At 42.0% G+C, this 21954-nt stretch overlaps 1 protein-coding gene across 3 annotated transcripts in view; it reads right to left on the reverse strand.

The window, feature by feature from the left end:
- The window catches only part of SUSD6 (sushi domain containing 6), a 442437-nt gene that overhangs the window by 190856 nt on the left and 229627 nt on the right, over positions 1-21954 (reverse strand). For all 3 annotated transcript variants that reach the window (XM_044073997.1, XM_044073995.1, XM_044073996.1), the window contains exon 3: positions 9920-10111. In XM_044073997.1, coding sequence (XP_043929932.1) covers positions 9920-10111 — 192 coding nt within the window. The remainder of the gene's footprint in view (positions 1-9919; positions 10112-21954) is intronic.

Here is a 21954-nt window from a genome sequence, read left to right on the forward strand (position 1 = left end):
GGAGAGAGAGGGAGAGGAAGGGAGAGAGAGGGAGAGGAAGGAAGAGAGAGAAGGAGAGAGGGGAGAGAGAGAGAGAGGGAGAGAGAGAGAGAGAGAGAGAGAGGGAGGGAGAGAGGAAGAGAAAGAGAGAGAGAGTGAGAAAGAGAGGGAGGGATGGAGACAGAGGGAGAAAGAGAGGGAGGGATGGAGACAGAGGGAGAGAGAGAGTGAGAGTGTGAGAGACAGAGTGAGAGAGACTGAGAGAGAGACAGAGTGAGAGTTACTTATGTGCCACCTGGATCAATGGATGGAGGATAGTAACTATATCCCTGGGCTGGCGAGTATGACCCTATTAGAAAGAAGGAACTTGTAAATGCTCAACCGCTCACTCCCAAGTTATATATACCCTACACAAAACCTAAGGGATCCAAAATGGTCCATTACACTTGGGTAGTATGGCTAGTTTTAAAAAGACCCTTTTGGGTTGTTTGCCTAATAATCATTATGACCCTTGTCCAATGAGAATCTAAATAAACACTTGGTTAATATCAACTCATGACACTGTTTCAGGCATACTAGCTGACTTTCACTGCATATACTCTTGTGTACTTAATTTTCTAAACTACATGCACTCTCTACAAGTTATGTTTTTTACAACCTTTTTATGTGGTCAGTATCTTTGGTCAGTGTTGTGGCTGAAAAGGGTTTAGGTACTAGCCCACCTACTTGCTTAACAAATGTAAATAAATTAATTAATAATGTTCAAAAAATCATAAATTCCTCATGTACAGCACAATCACCATTCCAGCCATGCCACAGAAAATGGAAAATATACACTTTTACATAATACAAAACTCAAGTGTCTCTTTTTCAGGATAATCTTGAGCTCACACAAACACTCAAAATGTTGTGGTCAGAACATTCTGTGCTATATTCTCTCAGACCGAACAAGTATTTTATCACTCTTAAAAGAGGAGTAGAATAAAACTATGAGACTTGAAAAAGCATTCCTTTAAGACGCCAGCTGAGTTTAGAGATAGTTGTGTATACACACACACACACACACACACCCTTTCTTAGAATTATCAGTACTGAGTACTCGTGACGTCTGTTCATGATATGACTTACAAAAAACACTTCCTACCACACCCCACCTCGTAATCACAAACAATTAGTCATGGCTGTACCGACACCAACATGTCTGATGTCTGGGCCAAGGGCACATGCTGCTCATCTAACGATGGCAAGAGGAAAACCATAAATCAAGATTTAAAGGGGCCACTTCAGATTTCATGGCACCGTATTTTGAGGCAAAATTCTGTATTTTCTGGCAAATACCAGACAGATGAGAAACCTGCCCCCCCCACCTCGTAATCACAAACAATTAGTCATAGCTCTACTGACACCAACATGTCTGATGTCTAGGTCAAGGGCACATGCTGCTCATGTAATGATGGCAAGAGGAAAACCATAAATCAAGATTTAAAGGGGCCACTTGAGATTTCATGGCACCCTATTTTAAGGCAAAATTATGTATTTTCTGGCAAATACCAGACAGATGAGAGACGTGGCTTGCATATATATGAGATGGCTGACAAGAAAAGTACAGTTGTGTACACTTACCATAAATGTAGATGTTCGAGTGTATTCACTGTTGCAGTCATCACATTTGGGTTATCTGCTTGCAGTATCCCTCAGTCAGCCTGATTAACGAAGTCTTGGGTCCTACGTTGGTTGCGGTCTCTTCTTCCACGGCAGGTCGTCAGGGGTATAAAACATGCAGCCGATGTCATTACATCAGTTTTTCTTGCCCCAGATGTCAGGTGCCCCCCTAATGGGAAGCAATTAAATCTACATAAATATACAAGGTTATACCCTCCAACAAAAAAGCAAATACACCAAAAAGCTTTTAAGCATTGTAAAGGAGAGAAGAGGTATAGCCAAAAGAAGTCAGGGGACTGGGGAGAGGGGTAACCAGGACTGCAACAGTGAATACACTCAAACATCTACATTTAAGGTAAGTGTACATAACTGTACTATGTTCTTCGTGTTTCACTGTTGCAGTCATCACATTTGGGTAGATTCCCAAAGCTAAGGATGGGAGGAGGAATTTAGATAGCATTAGGACCAGCTATAAGGCCCTGCAGGACTGCAGTGGCAAAGCCAGCTCTGGATTTAGAGTAGATTGGCAAATGGTAATGCTTGGTGAAAGTATGTACAGACCTCCAGGTAGCAACTTCTAGGATGTCCCTGGTAGGTACACCTTTGAGAAAGGCTGTAGAGGTAGATGCAGCCCTGGTTGAGTGAGGTCTGATCCCCTGTGGGATAGGTTTTCCATGTTGCTTGTAGCAGAAATGAATGCAATGGCCTATCCATTTGGAGATGGTTTGCTTTGAAATAGCCTTCCCTTCTGTCTCTGCAGCAAATGCCACCAGCAGTTGTTCAGATTTCCTTTGAGATTTAGTCCTGTCCAAGTAGAATCTAAGTTATCTGTGCACATCTAAGGAGTGCAGTATCCGTTCCCCTTTGTTCTGTGGATTAGAAAGAAGGTCGGCAAATGAATAAGCTGATTAAGGGCCACACTGGATACCCACCTTTGGCACGAAAGAGGGATTGGTCCTGAGGGACACCCTGTCCGCATGAAAGATGATGAAAGGCTCCACTGGCATAAGGGCCTATAATTCAGATACCCTTCTTGCTGAAGTGATTGCTGAAAGGAATGCTGTTTTCCAAGAAGAAATTTTAAATCTGCGATAGCAGCTGGTTCGAAAGGAGGAAGGATGAGTTTCTCCAATACAAAGTTAAGGCACCAGGCTGGAGTTGGAGCTCTCCTGGGTGGTCTTAAAATGTTTGGCCATTCTGAGGAACTGCTTGAGCAGTGGATTAGAAGAGTGGAGGTTCTATGTTATAATGAGCTGAAATGGCTGAGGCGTGAATTTTTATTTAGAAAAAAGACAGGCCCTTGTGAAGCATCTCAGTTAGGTATTGTAAAATCTGAGGTAAATTGGGCACTGTTATGCTCCTCCCTTGAGATTGGTTCCAGCCACAGAATCTTTTTCATTTTTCTGCATAAGATTTTCTAGTACTAGGCCTCCTTGCCTCTAAAATGATATCCATCACTGGTTTACTGAGGGGTGGTAAAGGAGAGATTAGGTAATTAGCCAGGCTGCTAGGTTCAGTGTTTGAAGCTGGAGGTGCAGAATCTGGTTCTCCTGCTGAGACAGCAGGGTAGGAGTCTGAGCCAGGTGCCATGGGGCCAATGGTGACACTGTCACACTGCACAGGAGGGGGTACCAGAGTTGGCATGGCCAGTCTGGTGCAATCAAAATTATCCTTGGTTTGTCTTGTTTGATCTTTAGTAGTACTTTGGAGAACAGAGGCAGAGGAGGAAAGACATAAACTGACAGTTTTTTCCAGCTGAAGGACAGAGCATCCACTTTTCAAGCATGTCTGTGGGGAGTCCTTGTGCAAAATTTTTCCAATTGATAGTTCTGGGGGGAAGCAAACAGGTATATATCTGGGCTCCCACATTTGCTTGTCAACATGTTGAAAATCCTTGGTTCCAGTTTCCACTTGTGTGGGTCCATGAGGTTTCTGCTTAGTCCGTCTGCCAGTGTATTTAGTTTTCCTGGCAGGAACTGAGCTTGTAGATGCACTTGATAGCTCAAGGCTGTGTTCAACAATGCCATGGCTAGTCTGCAGAGGGGGTAAGAATGTGTACCCCCCTGCTTATGTACCACATAACAGTGGTGTTGTCCGTCTTTACCATTAATTGTCCTGGAAGAATGTGGTCCTTGAAGCCTGTCAGGGCATTCTGTACAGCTAACATTTCTTTTTGATTGATGTGCAGGTGCATTTGACTTGGGTTCCATTTGCTCTGAAAGCACTTCCCTGCCAGGTGCACCCCCCCCCATATGCATAGTCTGATGCGTCTGTTGTTAGGTTTTGGGCGGCAGGGGGTAGTGTGAATGGTAGTCCCTTGTTTTGGTGGCAGGTCTCTGCCCACCAAAGGAACTCTAGGTGTAGGCAAGGTATGATAGGAATCATTGCTTCTAGATCCCGAGAATGTTGAAACCATAGGCTTTTTAGATATCATTGTAGTTTTCTCATATGCAGTCTTGCATATGGAATTAGAAGAATGCAGGAGGCCATGAACCCCAAGGCTTGTAGTATTTGCCTTGCAGATAAGCAGGGTTTTTGTGGCCACTTGTTTGAAGTAGGCTGCCAAGCAAATTTGTTTCTCTGGCGTGAGGAAAGCCATCTGGGAAGTTGTATTCAAACTTGCTCCCAGGAATATAATTTGTTGACAAGGTACCAGGTGCGATTTCTTTTCATTTATCATGTACCCCAGACAAGTTAGCACCCTCTGTACAAAAGCCAAATGATTCAAAAGTGTGTCATGGTTTTCTGCCTGAATTAGACAATAGTCCAGGTATGAGTATATTTGAGTATTTCTTTGCCTGCAAAATACAATGACTGGAGATAGGCACTTTGTGAATACCCTGGGTGCAGTAGATAAGCCAAAGAGCAATGCAGAGAACTGATAGTGCGTGTAGCCTGCTTTGAAGCGTAGGTACTTTCTGCAAGATTCCCTGATTGGGATGTGCAGGTATGCTTCCTATAAAGCTAGTGTTGCCAACCAGGCATCTTTGCCTAGCATAGGAAGCAACTGGTGAAGAGTCAGCATCTTGAATTTTGGAATCATCAAAAAGGTGTTTAGAGTAGACAGGTCCAGGATAGGATGCCATGAATTGTCTTTTCTGGGTACCAGGAAAAGTCTCGAGTAGAAACCTTGTCCCTTTTCCTCTTCTGGTACCAAATGGATACCCCCTATGCTTAAGAGAGAGACAGTACTTGCTTTTGGGCCTCTGCCCACTGATTTGGAGGTAGATACAGCCAACCGCTTGGAGTTTGTACCGAGTGGAAGTGAAATCTGTATCTTTGGGACACTATTTAAAACCCATTTGTCCTGGGTAATGAGTCCCCAGTTCTTTGCGTGAAGTGCAATCTTTCCCCCAAAGGGGCAGTCAGTTGAGAAGTGCTTGGAAGTTTTAAAAATAAGTTATTGAGACAGTTTACCATGGGGGGGGGGGGAGTTTTATTACTCCCAGATTTGGAAGTGGAGGCTCCCCACTGCTTAGTCCTGTGTGTCCCCTGGGACTGAAGCCTGGGTGTTCTGCTGGACCTAGGTTTGGATTGGGAAGGTCTGGAAGAGGCAGGAAAGGACCAATTCTTAGAAGGCCAATGCCTACTAAATCTTGGAGATTGTACTTGTAAAAAATCTTTAACAGTTTACATAGATTTAGCTTTTTCCTCCATCTTTTTAAGAACTTCTTCTGCCTTGTTGCCAAACAGGCGGTCCTGATTTAAGGGAGCATCCAGTAATTTTGCTTTAACATGATCTGGCAAGGATTGCTCCTTAAGCCAAGCATGCCTTCTAAGTACAGACCCAGTTACAGCAGCCCTGCAAGATGCCTCTAGTGAATCAAAACCACATTGCAACGCATGTTTACCAACTTGTTCAGCAGAATGCATAAAATACTGTAAATCCTTATTTTCAGCACAATCAGGAATCAAAATCATTTTCGGTTTAAGCAATCCAATAATATGCAGCTGATACTTTAACATACGAAACTGGCAATTCAAGGCCCTAATGGCCAAAGTTGCATAAGTGTATACCTTCTTACCCCATCTACCCTGCACACTGGAGTCGCTATCAGAGGGGGTAGGATTTTTGGCAGTAGTAGCTTTAATGCCCTTGGGTCCCTGTGAAATGGTTTCAGGATCCGCAGTAGGATTTTTGAAAAGGAACTTGTGAGAATCAGGAACCCTACAATATCTATCAGGTTTTCTGGGAGCAGGAGGTAAAGAGTCAGGGGCCATGCTAGATTCCGAAAAGGCATCATCAACAATGTCCAGTACAGGAGGTATAGCTAAAGGCCTGTGCTGGGGCAGGGGTAAAAAATCCCTAAGCCTCTTTTTAGAATCAGGGAAATCCTGACTTTCCCAACAAAAATGCTCCCTGAGAGTATGCAAGGTTTCACCAAAAGAGAAATCCTCGGGGGGGGGGGGGGTCAGAGGGAATACAGTCAGCATCAGAATCCTCAGGTAGATAAGGGTAAATCCTGGTCATCAGAGGAAACAGAAATTTCAGAATCCTGGTCAGAAGTATCATAAGCAAACTCAGTCCTAGGTCTCTTAAAGGGGGAAGGTTGGCTTCCCCTGATTAAAGTAATAAGGTCTTCAGCCATTTTTATCATTTGCTTTTTAGGCACAGAGGCCTGACTGTGCGGTCTGGGCGTCAATTTTCTAGGCATGGTTCGAGTTTTAGGCCTTGAAGAAGAAGACGGCGCCGGTTTAATATGCAAGTCAGTAGGCTTGAATACACCCTCAGAAGCCGGTGCCTGCACAGCGGCTTCGGACCCATCCAAGGTAGAGATATCCACAGGTTCCACAGTTGAAGCATCTCGCAGCATACCGGACTCCAATGGGTCTCAGTAGAAGCCTGCGAATCTGAAAAAGCGGGTATCAGGGGTTGTGAAAGCGCCTCACTGAGTACCGGCGAACTGGCGACTGGCTTAGGAGAAGCGTCCTCAGCAGCTCTGGACCTAGGTGGCCTGTCTCTGTCTTTATCTTTGCGTTTTTTGGGAATGTCGGAAGACATATCAGGATAATTGAACCGAGCACCAAAATATTTAGAAGTGCAAATATACTAACGACGGCTAGTTTGTGGTTTAAGTAAGGCACAAAACCGACAGAGAGATACGTTGTGGTCAGGGCCTAGGCAAGGAATACAGTACGAATGAAAACCTTTATGAGGTATTTGCTTTCCATAAGAAATGCAATTATTTACTTTTACTGACATTGGTTTAGAGCAAGAAAAGGTTTCCCCAATGGGGTACTTAGCTTTTAGTTGAAGACTTCGGTTCTGAAACTCGAAAACGAAAATTTCAGGAGTCGGACGACCGGCACTTGCAAACTGCTTCTGCTTCAGGCACCGCATGGCAAGAAAGACTGATGTAATGACGTCGGCTGCATGTTTTATACCCCTGACGACCTGGCGTCATGGAAGAAGAGACAGCAACTGACGTAGGACCCAAGACTTTGTTAATCAGGCCGACTAAGGGCTACTGCAAGCAGATAACCCAAATGTGATGACTGCAACAGTGAAACATGAAGAACATCTTGGATGTATCTGCACCAGAGATCCAAGGAGAAAGACTACAGCAACTGAGTACCTGACAAAGTACATGGATTAAGTTTTATTATTGGGTGGGCGTTGGAAATACATGCGTAAATGGGCGTGCCTTCGTTGAAGGTTGGACGTCGAGCTGGCACCTCGGCGTTCGTGAAAATCTACTGCCAATCATTAGCGGACCGGAGTTCCACTGTGGCGACCCCTAACCGGAAAAAGCCGAAAGACAAACAACTACAAGTGGTTCAGGCAAGACTTTACAGCAACCAAAGTTCAGCATTTGGGAATCGACACTACAGCCTTGACTAAGGATGGTTACTTGTGCAGATTTGCTGCAACAAGACACCCACCCCCAGCTTATAAGTAACGCAGACCTTTCGCACCTACAAAACGTGTCTTTTTCTTAGCATAGGAGTTACTGGAAAAAAAAAAAAACTGCTTAAGCTGAACGGCAGAAGAAACTTTTATTCAGATGTACATGTATGCACTATGTACTGCTTCTGTAACCAACATTATACTGTAAACACTAACTTTCTTTTCACAGGAAATTACTTTTTACTGACAATCTCTTATGCAAAAGTATGCATATTTGTATATGCAGCAGATCCTGCCTGAAAAGGGGCCAAAGGAACATTCAAGTTTACAAAGTTATCAACTATTAAAATGAAAGTAACAAACCTTCCTAACCTATAAGAACAGTTTTAAATATGGTGATCAAATGGGCTGCTGAACTCTGTACAAGGTCAATGCTTTCTGAAGCAATCAGCATTTTTCACAAATAAATTCAAAAATAATCATCACAAACATCTAATATTTTATTCCTTGCTAAACATTTGAGTTCTCTCTCTCTACCCTTAATACAAGCACATGCATACAAGCTTAATACATACATAGCTAAGATGGCAGATGTGACAACCCACCACTGGACCAGTAATCAAGGAGCCTCAATCCTCACCAATGGCAATAGTGGGGGACGTACACTGGGAGGATGACAAGTACACACACACACACACACACACACACACACACACACACACACACACACACACACACAGTATTTACTGATGTAGCTTTCCTGCATCAAGTGCAATTTCCCCTTAAGTGCACACAGAGACCACAGTAATTCCAGGGCTGGTTTCTCCCTCTTTCTCCAGATCCCAATAAGACTCCCCACTGGCACAGCTATATGGTTGAGATTTCAGCTGAGTGGCCAAGTCAAGACCTCTAGCATCCTCTCTGTCCAACCAGTGTTTCATGTCCTTGCCCAAGTAGCTGACACACACACCTAGGAAAGGCAGGAACAGGTTTACAAACTATGCCCCCTTTTGCCCAGACTATAACGTAGTTGTCACTGCCACCAGCCAACTCCATACCAGCTACTTTAAGGCCCTTAACAAAGGGTGTTCAATCTTACTGTGCAATATTAATATTAATACAAATGGTAGTTTGACCAACAGCAAGGCTACTAGGAGTGGCCCACAGTGTCACCAAATAAATATGCAAGTACACTCAAAACTTAAATATGTCTCACAAATAAAAGCCACAATGAAATGTTTAAATACATTTAATAACAAATAAAAAAGCAAGGAAATGCTGAGTATATGCTCACACTGACATCAGAGTTCAAAACCACAGGAAATATTTAAAGCAACATTGCAGGACAGTCTCAAATGTTTGTTTGTGTCTTTTGGCTTTCCCCGGTTAGGGGTCGCCACAGCGGAACTCAGGTCTGCTAATGATTGGCAGTTGATTTTTACGAACCGGCTTGCCAGGCCTGACGCACAACCTTCAACGAAGGTACGCCCATTCACGCATGTCTCCACATAGAAGACGCTCTAGCTGAGAATCAAACCGGACAGCGTCTTACTGTGAGGCGACAACGCTACCACAGCACCACCACCGCGGATACAGGACAGTCTCAAATAAATAAAGAAAAACATCTAAATGATGCTTCACTACATTCCTAGCTGTATCTAAGAATTATACTATAACCTAGTTAACTTACTTAAGAGCAAGCCAGATGTGGTGAATGGATCTTCTAGCTGATGTTGTCAGGTCCAAAACAGAATACAGAATGCTGACCTCTCGAATATCCCAAATATTACTGCTGGGATAGCTTGTAGAATGACAATTTCTTGTCATCTGACTGTATCCCAGGTAAACCCCCCACTGTTGGAATCTGGCAGTATTTAGCATCTAGCTGTGAAAATACATACACCTCAGATCAATGGATGCTGGAAGTCATAAAACAATTGCATTGCTTCACATTTCAAAACTAGTAATTATTTAACTTTAAAGAGAATACAGAAAACTTCCTAGTACAGACATTCTGTCTCTAGCTGCCATAAAGTAATTTAATTTCAGCTATTTTTCTGAAGTTAACCTTTCCACTTTTACAATAGTGAATGTATATTTCTGTTCTCTTCCAGTAGGGCACACTGTGGATCCATTTTAAACACAAGCATTTTGCAAATACCCTTTTCAACACACATCTGTACAAACAAGTTTGATATACACATAGCATTCCGTTCTAATACAGTTGTAACACAAGCATCTTATACAAGTCATGTTGATATTCACAAATGACATATAATTATTTGCAAAATTCCAGACAGCTGTGCTGGCAGTATCTCCCTTTGTCTCAACAGACATAGCAGAAACTAGCTTAATCTAGCCCCTGCCCCAATGACAAGTGCTGGAATGCCTGGATAACACTAAGGGTTTACTGCCAGTTTTTTTACTTACCATCTGTTCTCGTGCAGTATGGGATCTCTGAAGACCACTGTCCTGTTTCAGAGCAATGTATGGTTTCAGCACCTCGTGGTTCATAGCCAGGGTCACAGTCGTAGTGTAGCACAGTGCCCGGAAGGTAGTACACTTGATTAATACTAGTATCATTCACTTTACCATTGCGAATAGGTGTAGGTTTTTGGCATCCTGAAAAGGGGAAGAAAAACACAACATGCATCATACTACTTTAACACAGACTGAGCAAAAGTTAAGGCTGCTGGCAGCTGATCAGAAAGTTTCAGGTCAATCAGTCAATAAAAGAACCCCAACTACTTTCCACCTAAAACAAATATGATACAGTGTTGAGGAAGTACAATTTTTGGGATTACCTGGAACATGAAAATGTTTTATTATTCTCACCCAGCCTAGTAAAGGCCAAATAATAAACAGCATGTGGTATGCATCACAAAAGAACTAAATTATGAGATTTCACTCACACTGGGGCCCATCTGCTTCACTCATCACCTTTCACAGGCCTGTTGTAAAGCAACAGAGACCTTTAGTTAAGAAATCATTTGTTAGTATAGATAATTCAATAGGTTTCTAATGAAAGTGACAGAGTATACAGAGGGCCAAATTCAATAAAGCCTGCACTAAGTATACACGATATGTATTCAAGAACAATATTATCACATGTTTTGTGCTTTCTAGTCACTCAAAAAGATTACAGTACGTGTGTATGTAGTCTAAACATTGTAGTAGCCTTTATGAATTCTTGTCAATACTTAAAGCTGCAAGAATGTCAGTAGGAAAACTAAAATTATGAAGAAGGTATGAGTTATGACTGTGTTGCCTGTTCACTCAGAATGGTGAACACTTAGTGTAGGCATTATTGAATACTGGGGAGACAGTGTACTGCTTGCTGTCTTTCCTCTAAAGGACACAGCAATCCCCCCCCCCCCAAAAAAAAGAGAGAGAGAGACATTTTCTGTAACTCTTAAGTTGCAGTAACTGTAACTATAAGCAAGTTTTCTCAGTAGCGTTTACAAATTTATTTTTAACAAGGCATTAGACATCCACAGCTACCTACCAATTTCTTAAATTTTCTTATTACCTAATAAAAAATTTTGAAAGTTAAATGAGTACTCTGCCCTAACAAAGGTGTCCCTAACACTTCTGGAAAATATTGTATAAGTCAAGGCTTTCCTTTGGGGGTATCTGCCCCCCCTAGACATCCACTCAGAAGGACTGAACTAGGGACTGTATCCAGACTGTTATCACTCAGCTTTGGCTGCAAAAACTAATTTAACAAGTTATGGGTACTCACTGTAACAATAAAGTTGTGTGTGAACAGAGTTCTGATTGCAGGAAGCAGCCCAACTACCAATATAAAACAACCCAACTATGACCCTCCCTTCTAAAGTTTGTTCCTTTACATGTTCTTTTGCCTGAATCAGAAGGACGAAAGTAGGAAGAAGCCAAGCATTACGGGGGAAAGATGAGGAAGGGTTAGCAGTGTGGGAAAGTTCTGTGTGTCAGCAATTTTAGCACCTGTAGCACAAGTCCCAACACTTCCAGCAATCAATCATTCTAGTGAGTACCATAGATTTCATTTATCCAGTTTCCATTGTTAAATATTATTTTGTCACTGGCTTAGTAAAGCAGTACATTTTCTCTGATGCTGGAACATGCGCAGCTGTAGTGTTTTCATCATACAAGGCACTACATATTCCAATACTGGCTCTCTAATGCATCATGAAATGTAGGTGCTGCACATCTGAGACATCATCCTCTACATGACAATTTAAACTGTAGTCACATCTGTGGGATCTAGTGGCACTTAATAGCATTTGTTGACCAATAAGAAGCTCTTTCTTGGTGTTCTGTTCAAATTCTCCCCTGGCTAGAGAAATCTCTCCCACGTCTGCAGTAAAAGAATTTATGAAAGCTTGGCATGGTCAACAGAGTGTTTATAAAAGAACTGAGTAAACCAAAATGGTCAGTAAACATGATCCTTCTTTGTTGTAGTACACTGCGATTTCAGAAGTCTGTGGTAGTGGTGAACATCTCAGAATTCTTACTTTTTAAAATTATCACAAGTTAATTTGCATGCACCTACTCAAGCCAAAAATGTTTTACTTTACTGCTGGGTTAGTTTATCAAAAAAATAAAAAAAAAAATAAAATATATATATATATATATTTATGCTGATGTTACGACTATCTTTACTTTCTTTACATCTGCTTACATTTGTTTATATCTCATACAGTAGTTGCATTCTTTTGCAGGTTATCATGGCCATAGTTCCAGCTGTAAAGGGCATAGCTGGCTCAACCCACCCAATACAGTTTAAAAATAACTATCAAAACTAAATGACTGCTGTACACTTTTGTAGATGCAATTAAATATTTTTCATTACTTGCTTGCTTCATGCATTTTCTTGCATGTTTATAACTGCAACCAAAGGCATTTGCTATGCTTTCATGGTTTCTTTTCCATTCTGTTATAATTAAGGAAGGCATCACTGCCCCGACATACATTACAACTGGACTGTTGTGTATGAGCATCTAAGGAAAGCAGGTGGTATGCCTCATGCTTTGACTCCTACCACCACAGTGAAACAACTGTTCAGTTTGTTATACATGTACAGGTTCTGACTAAGGGTATGTACACTTTATGCACATTTACATTTGTCCAAAATCAGTTTCAGCTCTATTTTGTGTAGCAACAGACAGTAATTCCCTTCAATTTCTCTACACCCCAAATCTAACCCCTCTTGTGCCATCTTTATTCACCTTTCTTACCCATGGTACCATCAATTACTTAATCGGCAATCTCATAATCACCTAGCAAGTCTGTCATTTCCTCTCTGATTTATCACCTTCCTAGCAATAATTACAGATTCAGAAAAACCAACACAACTGATTAATTACATGCGTTTATAGACAGTTTTTGCCAATCTACTAATTTAAAATCAATTATTCCAGGAGATATGTGCAAAGCAGGATTTTCAGAATGCTTATTAACTTAAGCACCACAGAGCTGGCATCACTATTGATACCTAGCCCTACGTAACTTAAATACATTCTTGTAGCAGCTGTTAGGCTACCTTACAATCTGTCAAAGCAGGGGTGCTGGGCTGGTAAATCTCCAGACTCTGCTGTTGGGGCCACCCACTTTGCTGGGGGTTCAGAAGACAAGTCTAGTTTCCACCCTCATTTTCCTTTGAGGTCCTTTACCCCTCCTACCTTTTTGACTTACATGACAGTCTGCAACAGCCTAACCTAAACCTGTTATAGAAGGCAAAAACATGAAAAAAAAACTGTGGGGATACACAGGAAACTTCTCATCCCCTGGCACAATTACCCTTTTGGGCAATGGGTACCCTCCCTAACCACTAATCTGACACTCACCTGCATCCCTGCATACAAAATACAAAATTGGCAGGTTAGGTGGGTAAAAGCTGCTCTGTGTTCCTGTGGCAAAAAAAGCCAATATCCCCCTGAGGCCAACCTTTTCCCCAAACTTCACTGGACTGCCCTCCCAGTCCTGACCCCTCTGACTTGTACTGTCTACTTGTTTCCAGCCTTGTTTTTTTACCCGTTTGCCTGTCCTTTTTTGTCACCCTTGACGGATATGACTCCATCTCAGACAAATGGTATCTGTCTGTGACTTCCTTGCTAGCCATAATTTTCATAGACTAGGTACATAAAAGTTTTATTTTGTTTAATAATAACCAATAACTTCTTCCAGTACTCCCAAAACTCAAAATCTGACCTAACCTTTTTTGTGCTTTTATTCACACTAAGGTTATTGGTACTGCGAATATTTGTCACGACTGTTCATAGAGGTCCACCTTAAATATCGAACTTCTTAAAATAAACAGCACATCTGCCATTCTCAGGGACTGAACAGTTGCTTCTAAATGTTGCATATTCTGAAAAATACTCTAACCAGGCATAACTTGTACCAGAAACTGCCCATACATGTGGTTACTGGTATAGCAAATGTACACTGTGATTCAGTGCAAGGATTCTACAGGACGGAGAGTGAACACTGCAGCCAAGGACCAGTATAACTAGACGAAGAGAACAGATTTTACATTTGTGTGTTTGGGGAAATGGGTGGGGTGATGCACACTGCGATCTGATAGGTACCTGCTATTTACCAGTTGAGGAGCTTGCTTTTTTGTCAGCCCCATATCATACTCTGCACATCACGTGTAAGTTTGATACCAGCTTTGAAAACAAACTGAAATGAGCGGAGAAAAAGCACACAAGCTAATGTTGTTTGAGTACCCATTTGCATGCAGGCAGCTGATTAAACACAAGCCTAAGCAACCTTTCTTCCACAGATTTTGAACTCAACACAATGTCTTTTGCTTTACTATAAGATGCAACATTCATTAAAGTGTCTTATAATGAATGGTGTGCATGAGACAGTGGACTAAAAGCTAGGTAATCTAGAAAAAAATAAAATAGTTGCAGGTTGTAGCTGGGCTTGTCTCAATGTCTTTTTGCACTCAGATGTTCCCAAAGGTGGAATTACTGGTCAAGAATAGGAACTGTGACACGAATCTTGGGCCTTAACAAAACAATGTCATACTCCAAGACAGTACAGTTTAAACAGGTTCTATCCAGACGTTCCTTTATTATTATCAGATGAGAAAAAGATACACATTTCCTTTTGCTGTTCGAGTTGCATACAAAATGTGAAAAGAAACCACCCATTTTAAACAAAAGCCCATTCTCCTCCCTCCCCCATCCTTGGGTTTATCGCTGCCCTATTCAGTATGCAACAGGATGGATGCATTTGACAAGCAGCTGTTAGGTCACGACCCTTAAGTGTGTGCTTTGAAGGACTAGGCCATGGGATGGAACCATCTGCTGCTGTCCCCTGACAAATGTCTGTTGTTAAACAAAGACAGGCACAGGAGTCTCTTCAAGCATGTTATTCCTGCCCCTCCCCCTCCCCCTCAGCACCTGCTGTGAGAACTGAGCAGCTACATCCCTTGTGTTTTATTCAGTGAGTGCGAATCCCAACCTACTCAGCTTGTGTTTGCATGGTTATCTCTGTACCTGCAGTCATTACATGGTTACTGTAAGTGTATGGTTGGTCATACTGTATTTAAACCCAAATACTCCTCTCGAGTGTATTCTCTTGGCCATTTGTATAATGTGCTTATCTTTCCTTCTGTGACATGAAGCCTTTGCAAAATGATTGGCTTTTGTCCTGAGATGCAACTGACTAGAATGCATGAATAAGTGAACTACAGACATGTCATTTGACTGTTAGTTATCTGCAGAGCACATGTAAAACTAATAAACAAAATGCATGCTTGTGTGTGTGTGTGTGTTGTGTGTGTGTGTATTTCTCTCTGTAATTATTTATTTAAATACATAGAGTGATGTTATTATGTAGGGCGGCCACGGTGGTACAGTGGTTAGCATTGTCGCCTCACAGCAAGAGGTTCTCTGGTTCGATCCTCGTCTGGGGTGCCTTCTGTGCGGAGTCTGCATGTCCTCCCTTTGGTTGTGTGGGTTTCCTCCCACATCCCAAAGACATGCTGCAGGTAGATTGGACACTCTAAACTGGCCCTAGGTGTGTGTGTGTGTGTGTGTGTGTGTGTGTGTGTGTGTGTGTGTGTGTGTGTGTGTGTGTGTGTGTGTGTGTGTGTGCCTTCTGTGGAAGGTTGGGCACCGGGCTGGCAACTCGACACTGTAAAACTCCACTGCCAATCATGAGCGGACAGGTGATCTGCTGTGGCAACCCCTAACAGGGAAAAAGCCGAAAGAAGAAGAAGAAGTGATGTTATTATGTAACCTGACATTTTCCTGGTGACATCACTCAGCTGTTGTACGTTCTATTATCACTGTTTCCTGTGTTATGGAGAAGTATTTAAGAATCCACTGTGGGAAAAGAATAATGCATGCATATGCCTTTCTGAGACATCAGCTTTGGTATTTAAGAGATGGGAGTATTTATGTACCTTGGAAAGGTAATTACTTAAAAATATTCTTCTGAACATGTGAACCCTGACGGCGTAGGTCACTTATTTCTTTTGCTCAAAACTGACTTCTGCTTTATTATTTCTTTTCGGTTCCCTGCTGCAAAGCTAATTATCCATCTACTTCTACCAGTCTCTTTCCTTCAAACTCTAAACCTCCCCTTTAGACCAACTGGACTGACAGCTTGGAAGCACAACTGACAAGAGTGGCACCTACTCTTCTGTCAGGGTTTTATATTTTGTCTGCTTTTTTCAACAGTGACAGAATACATCGTTATGCTTGTTCCTACACTTGACACCGTCATCTGCCTGTCCTATCCCTCCCAGCAGGCAGCTCCTACCACACTACCAAGTAGCCAAAAGCTTGAGCTTTTTTATGGTCCGGTAGAAGATAAAGAACATTCTTCTGACAGCAAGCTCTAATGTCAGCAGAATTTTGGGGGGTCTGGACTACAACAGCAAAAAAAAAAAATGTACAGGCCAAGGACAAACATTATCTCAAATTCTTGGGAAGAGGGTGTAAAGTATTCTTAAATATTAATCCGAGAAATATACAAGAAAGGGTTGCTATAAAAGATAGACATTTAAAAATCCTACTTAATGTAATATGTGACAGTGGAAAGTAGACTTCAATATTCTTACAAAAGATCAGTTGTTTAAAGAAGCATAAAGTTTCTCCACATATCCAAATCTGTCAAAAGAGAGACAAACTGTGGCAACCATGCTTTGGTTACCTGTTGAACACTGCCATCTTTTCCTGCATAAAAAAAAAAAGAGAGGCAAATAATTGTTATTCAGCCATATCTGCTAAACAAGTATACCTTTGACTCTATGTCATTTGTCCTGAACAGCCGTGTGCCATGGTATAAGACAGTGGAGCAGTATACAATACTCTGGCAGCAGAAGCCCCAATTACATTCTCTAAATCCAAATGCACCAAAGAACAAATTCCACATAGCATTCTGGGACCAATCTGAACTGCTGTAGCTTCTTTCACTTGTCAGTAAAAACTGGACAGGAAGACAGAAGCATGACATTTTGGAGTGGAAGAAGGGGACTAGACAGTCTGTAAATTTTTGAATGCCTCGCAGTTCTATTACTTGTGGCCCAAGCTCATACTTCTCAGACTGCTGCAGCAATGGTGGGTAAAATGAAAAATGTACAGAATCTATTGCTCTATAACAGACCACACTAGAGGGAACAGACATCAGGCAGAAAAAATTGAATATCAGTGTTTTTTTTGTTGGGGGGGGGGGGGTGTCTGAGAAACCAGAGACAGGGAGCCTGAGCATCGAAAATGTGAACTAGCTGAACCAACACTGATGGCAGCTGCCCATTATCAGGGCCCTGGATGAAGTTTTCACCTCAAGACACCGAATGCTGCTAGCAGCTGATCATAAATCTCTGGAAAAAACAAAGTACCCGCGGACTACCACATACATGATAGCCCCTAAATACAGAAAATGTAATAAGGAATCTGGGGATCCAAGTAGATAGTAATCTCTCCTTTGATAACCATATTGCCAAGGTGGTTAGAAAATCCTTCTATGTGGCCCACCTAATCACAAAAGGGTTCGCATCTAGAACAAAAGAGGTTATTGTGCCCCTCTACTCATCACTCATCAGACCCATCATAGAGTACAACGCCCCACTTGGGATGTACTTTACAAGACACCCGCAACAGCTGGAAAGAACACAGAAGTACCTCACCACGAGGATTACTGGCCTCACACAGATGCCCTATGCAGTCCGACTGAATAAACTGCAGCGGCACTCGGTTGCATACCGCTTACTCAGAGGTGATCTCTGCCTGACATACAAGGCCATGTTCAACTCAGAATTGGACATGCTCCACCTAAAAAAAAAACAAACCCCCGAGAGCCACAGACTCTAGGGATCTAAACCTCACCACAACGATAAATAGGACTTGCTGGAGGGATAGATTCCTGTCCCAGAGACTCCCCATGCTTTGGAACAGGATTCCAATCTACATTAGGCAGAGCCCCTCACTAACACTCTTCAAGAGAAACCTTGATGAGTGGATGGGAAACAGAAAATTTACCCTAGGGATCACTGCAGTGGCTCTGCTGGACAGAGGCACAGGGAACTAATAGCTCTGCTGGACAGAGGCACAGGGAACTAATCTAAGGGGGTGGCAAAAGCCAACACATTCTGGCTAGGCTTACAGATGCCCTCGGGCAGATAGCCTAGTACTTACCTATGAACCTATAAGCAATTACAGGTGGGTGTCCACTGAAATCTTGAGGACTATAAATTATGATCCTTGGAGAAATGAAAATAAAAGCTTCTTTCTGCAAATCAGGGGAAACGTACATGATGTCTGACCATGCAATACCTCACAGTAACACTGTCTTACAGCAGTACTGGAGTTGTACTATAACAGGAATGTGTACAGCAAAGCCCAACATGTTGGGGTTGCAGAGGGCACTGCTCCCATGCAAAAAATACTTTAAAGGTTTAACAGTAAATTTTGGAATTCACCATTGCTTGTTTGAATTACAAACAGAGAAAAGCATGAAAAATAAAATCTAGACAGGCAGAATCATGGCTGATCAGTAACTGGTGGAGTGTGAAAACTGTGGGGGTGGGCTCCATTATGGCTAAGGTTAGAATCTCAGCCCCTGAATACCTTCTGCACTTTAAGTTTCAGTTTTGATTTCACAACCTCATTACACCTTCTGCTAAGTTTAACCTTACAATGCATGAATTTGTTGATAATTTTAAACTATTTTCCTCTTTTTTCAGTATAATGACAATAACAAGAAAGGCTGATCCTTGGGACAGCCCTCCTGGGGAGCTAAATACTGAAATTCAGGACTCTCTCTCTTTGTTGCTGTTCCAGCCTCATAAGTTCATAAGTGTATACTAGGCTAATGACCACTATGGCCCGTATAAGCAAAGTTGTGCAACCCAAATGTCCCAAAGATTTGATTTATACAGGGGTTGGTTTACTGACTGCCTCTGTCCATCAGAGACATAGGCACCAAACCGGCGTGAATTTCCGATTACCCATCCAAATGGATGCAGAGCCTGATCCACAGAATGGGAATTCTCTGAGAACCCCCCCCCCCCAACATATCCTATTTATGTTGAAAACAAAATTTAAGTCTTCTACTCTAGTAGTTCTGATGCTGTTTGTTTTGCAGATGTACAAAAGGCTCATCAAAAGAGGGTCCAGCGATGCTTTACATGCCAGGCAAAGATCACCTCTCAGATGTCTGTACGATACCGAGTAAAGACACAGGGCTTTGAGGCGATTAGAGTAGGACACTGTTTACTTCCTCTATTCTTTTTGTAAGAAACCTTTGAGAAAGTTCCATTTGCAGCATGTCTGGTCAAGTACGTACCATTGGGGGCATTATACTCTATGGTCTGATGAGGGGCGAGTACAGTGGCATGATGACCACACTACCTAGACGCCATGCGCTTGCATAGAAGTTGAGAAACATAGTAGGATTTTCCTACTACTCTGGACACATGTTGGTCAAAGGCTAGGTTACTATCTGCATGGGCTCCCAAATTCCTAACTAATGAATCAACTTTTAGGGTTGTTTTACTGGTGACCTAGCTACCCGGGGCAGCCAACTTCCCCAAAGGTACTATACTGCATTTCTTGGTATTGAGTTTTAAGCCATGGCTTTGGCACCAAATGTTTGTCTGTCTTAGACCTTCCTGAATGGTATTCTCATCTTGGGTGGATTTAATGACTGCTCTCAGTTTGCAATCATCTGTGAACTTGGTTAGCCAGAGACTCTGAGATTTGAGAAGTAGATGTCAAAGAGGAGTTGGCCTAGTACAGAGCCCTGGGAGACTCCAATGGTAACTGTCCTGTTTGTGTAGGTGGTCTCACTAATTTTAGCATCCTTGGTCCTATCAGTGAGCCAGTTAGCTATCCAGCATTTTATAAAGGGGTTTATGCCAAGTTCTGTTAAGTTTGCTGACAATGCCCAAGTGAGGTACTATCAAATGCTTTAGCCAAATTTAGGTAGGCAGTACACACAGTTTTCCCCTCATCCATTGCCTTAGCGACCTTTTCAAAGAAATCTAACCGGTATCGATCCAGTGTCTTGAGGTCTCCTATGTCCAAGCTGAAAAATTCCATTTCATGCAGCTTTTTAGATAATAATGCCTTTCCTCAATGCTTGTAGTATCATTAACCTCAATGCAGATCCAATAACCATTAATCCATGCTGTGGACAAAGACGTAAGAGTTTGTCCATAAGCCGAAAACATTTTTTGTTACAAGCACACTATCCTTATCAGAAGGCATGTGCAGATGTAATTGGCAGCCTACCAAAAGGTAATCTACCACCTTTTCACAACTAGTCAGAATCCACTAAATACAAGGCAACTTCTATACCTCGAGCAAGCTGACAAGTATCTCTCACATAACACTAACCCTAAATTTGAGCAAGGAGGAAAAAAGTTCATTAAAGCAAAGTAGCACAACATGGGAGTATCCTGCATTATAGGTATCTTCCACAGTGGGAAAGTAATGGAGATGTGGTGGAAGCTGGAGAAGATCTAACTGCCAAGTGGTCCTAGCACCCTTGGCAGGGTGTCATCTCTGCCCTGTGGCCAGAGTTCTGCAACATCAGACGTAAAGCTACCGGGTAAAACAAATACTGACTAGAACATATTAAGCAGGAACACATTACCTAAGCACAAACAATAAAACAAATGAAGAAAGCAAAGTACTATCACTACTCACACTTCCAAGGAAACTAAGACTATGATAAAGGAGTAAAACATTCAGGTAACAAAGAAGCAGTAGAGACCACAGTGGTGATGTCTTCTTCCTTCTCTAGACTTGCATAGTCACAAACAAGATGAGGCAATATAATCAATATTCTGTATGAAATGCATGCCTATGAAATGCAAGATTTTGCAAGATATTAATTATGTTTGAAAGGAGTCGAGCACACTTTACTCACAGCACTCTCAGCCCATCTCCATTGTCCTTGTCGTCAACAGTCATTTGCCAGATAATGCAAGATCTCTGATGCTTCTTATCTACAACTCCGTCAAATAAAACATGCCTGTCATCCTTTGGCACTATCAACTACTGTGTGCATTTTCATTTTAACCCAGACACATTTTTATCATTATGTTTATCTTTCCAGCAACGACTCTACTGTTATGGAGTTTGGTCCATATTTAATCTGCTACGGTTGGTACAGCAGTGTTTGTATACCATAACAAAGGCCCAGTCCATGCTTAGTCTTGATAAGAAGCTTATTACTTAGTAAACGGGACATACTGGCATTTGGCACAAAGGGTGTTAACTGCAGTTCTAGTGGCTCAGAGTTTAATTCCCTCAGCCCTCACATGCCTACTGAAAGAACTTGAGCAATTCAACTAACCAGACGGTGCTTGGGGCCAACTGAGAATGTGGGTTAGGCTCCTCAATGACTCTCTGGACTGCAAGCCTAGTAACTACCTATAACTCTATAAGCTGTTTTTCTACACAGAAGGAAACAGAGCACTGAGGTCTAGAGTTACCAAGCCTGATAGGCCTTCTTTGTTTTGTGGTGCTGGGGAATGACAGCTTGCCTACAGACACTGTACAGATATCCTTTAGTTGAAAAGGACAATTACAGGGTTGACAAGATGCAGTAGCACTGCTAGAGCAGGACAAGATGGGCAACTGCCCCAGGTGCAAAGTGTTGGGGGGGTGCGATCAGCCTTTCTGGGTCTCTGCTTTATGCAATACCAGCTTTTAAAAGTTGGTATTGCATTTGTGTGCAAACTTAAGTGGTGTGTCTCTCGGTACGTGGTCTAAACTGTAGCAAATGTAGCAAGCAATATGCTACAGTTTTAAAAGTAAAAAAAAAAAAAAAAAAAAACTCTCTTGCTCTTTTATTTATTATTTTTTAAAAAAAACCCATAGCACTCCATGCAGGCAGGGTATAAACTGTAGCAACTGTTTGCAACATTTGTAGCAAGCAGTTTGCTACAGAGTAAATGAAGAAATTATTTTTTTTAATAAAATGTGAGGATGAAGGGTTGGGGGCAGGACAGA

This window comes from Protopterus annectens, chromosome 6.part0 (genome assembly GCF_019279795.1).
Source record: "Protopterus annectens isolate FY-2018-M chromosome 6.part0, PAN1.0, whole genome shotgun sequence".
NCBI classification, from domain to species: Eukaryota; Metazoa; Chordata; order Ceratodontiformes; family Protopteridae; genus Protopterus; species Protopterus annectens.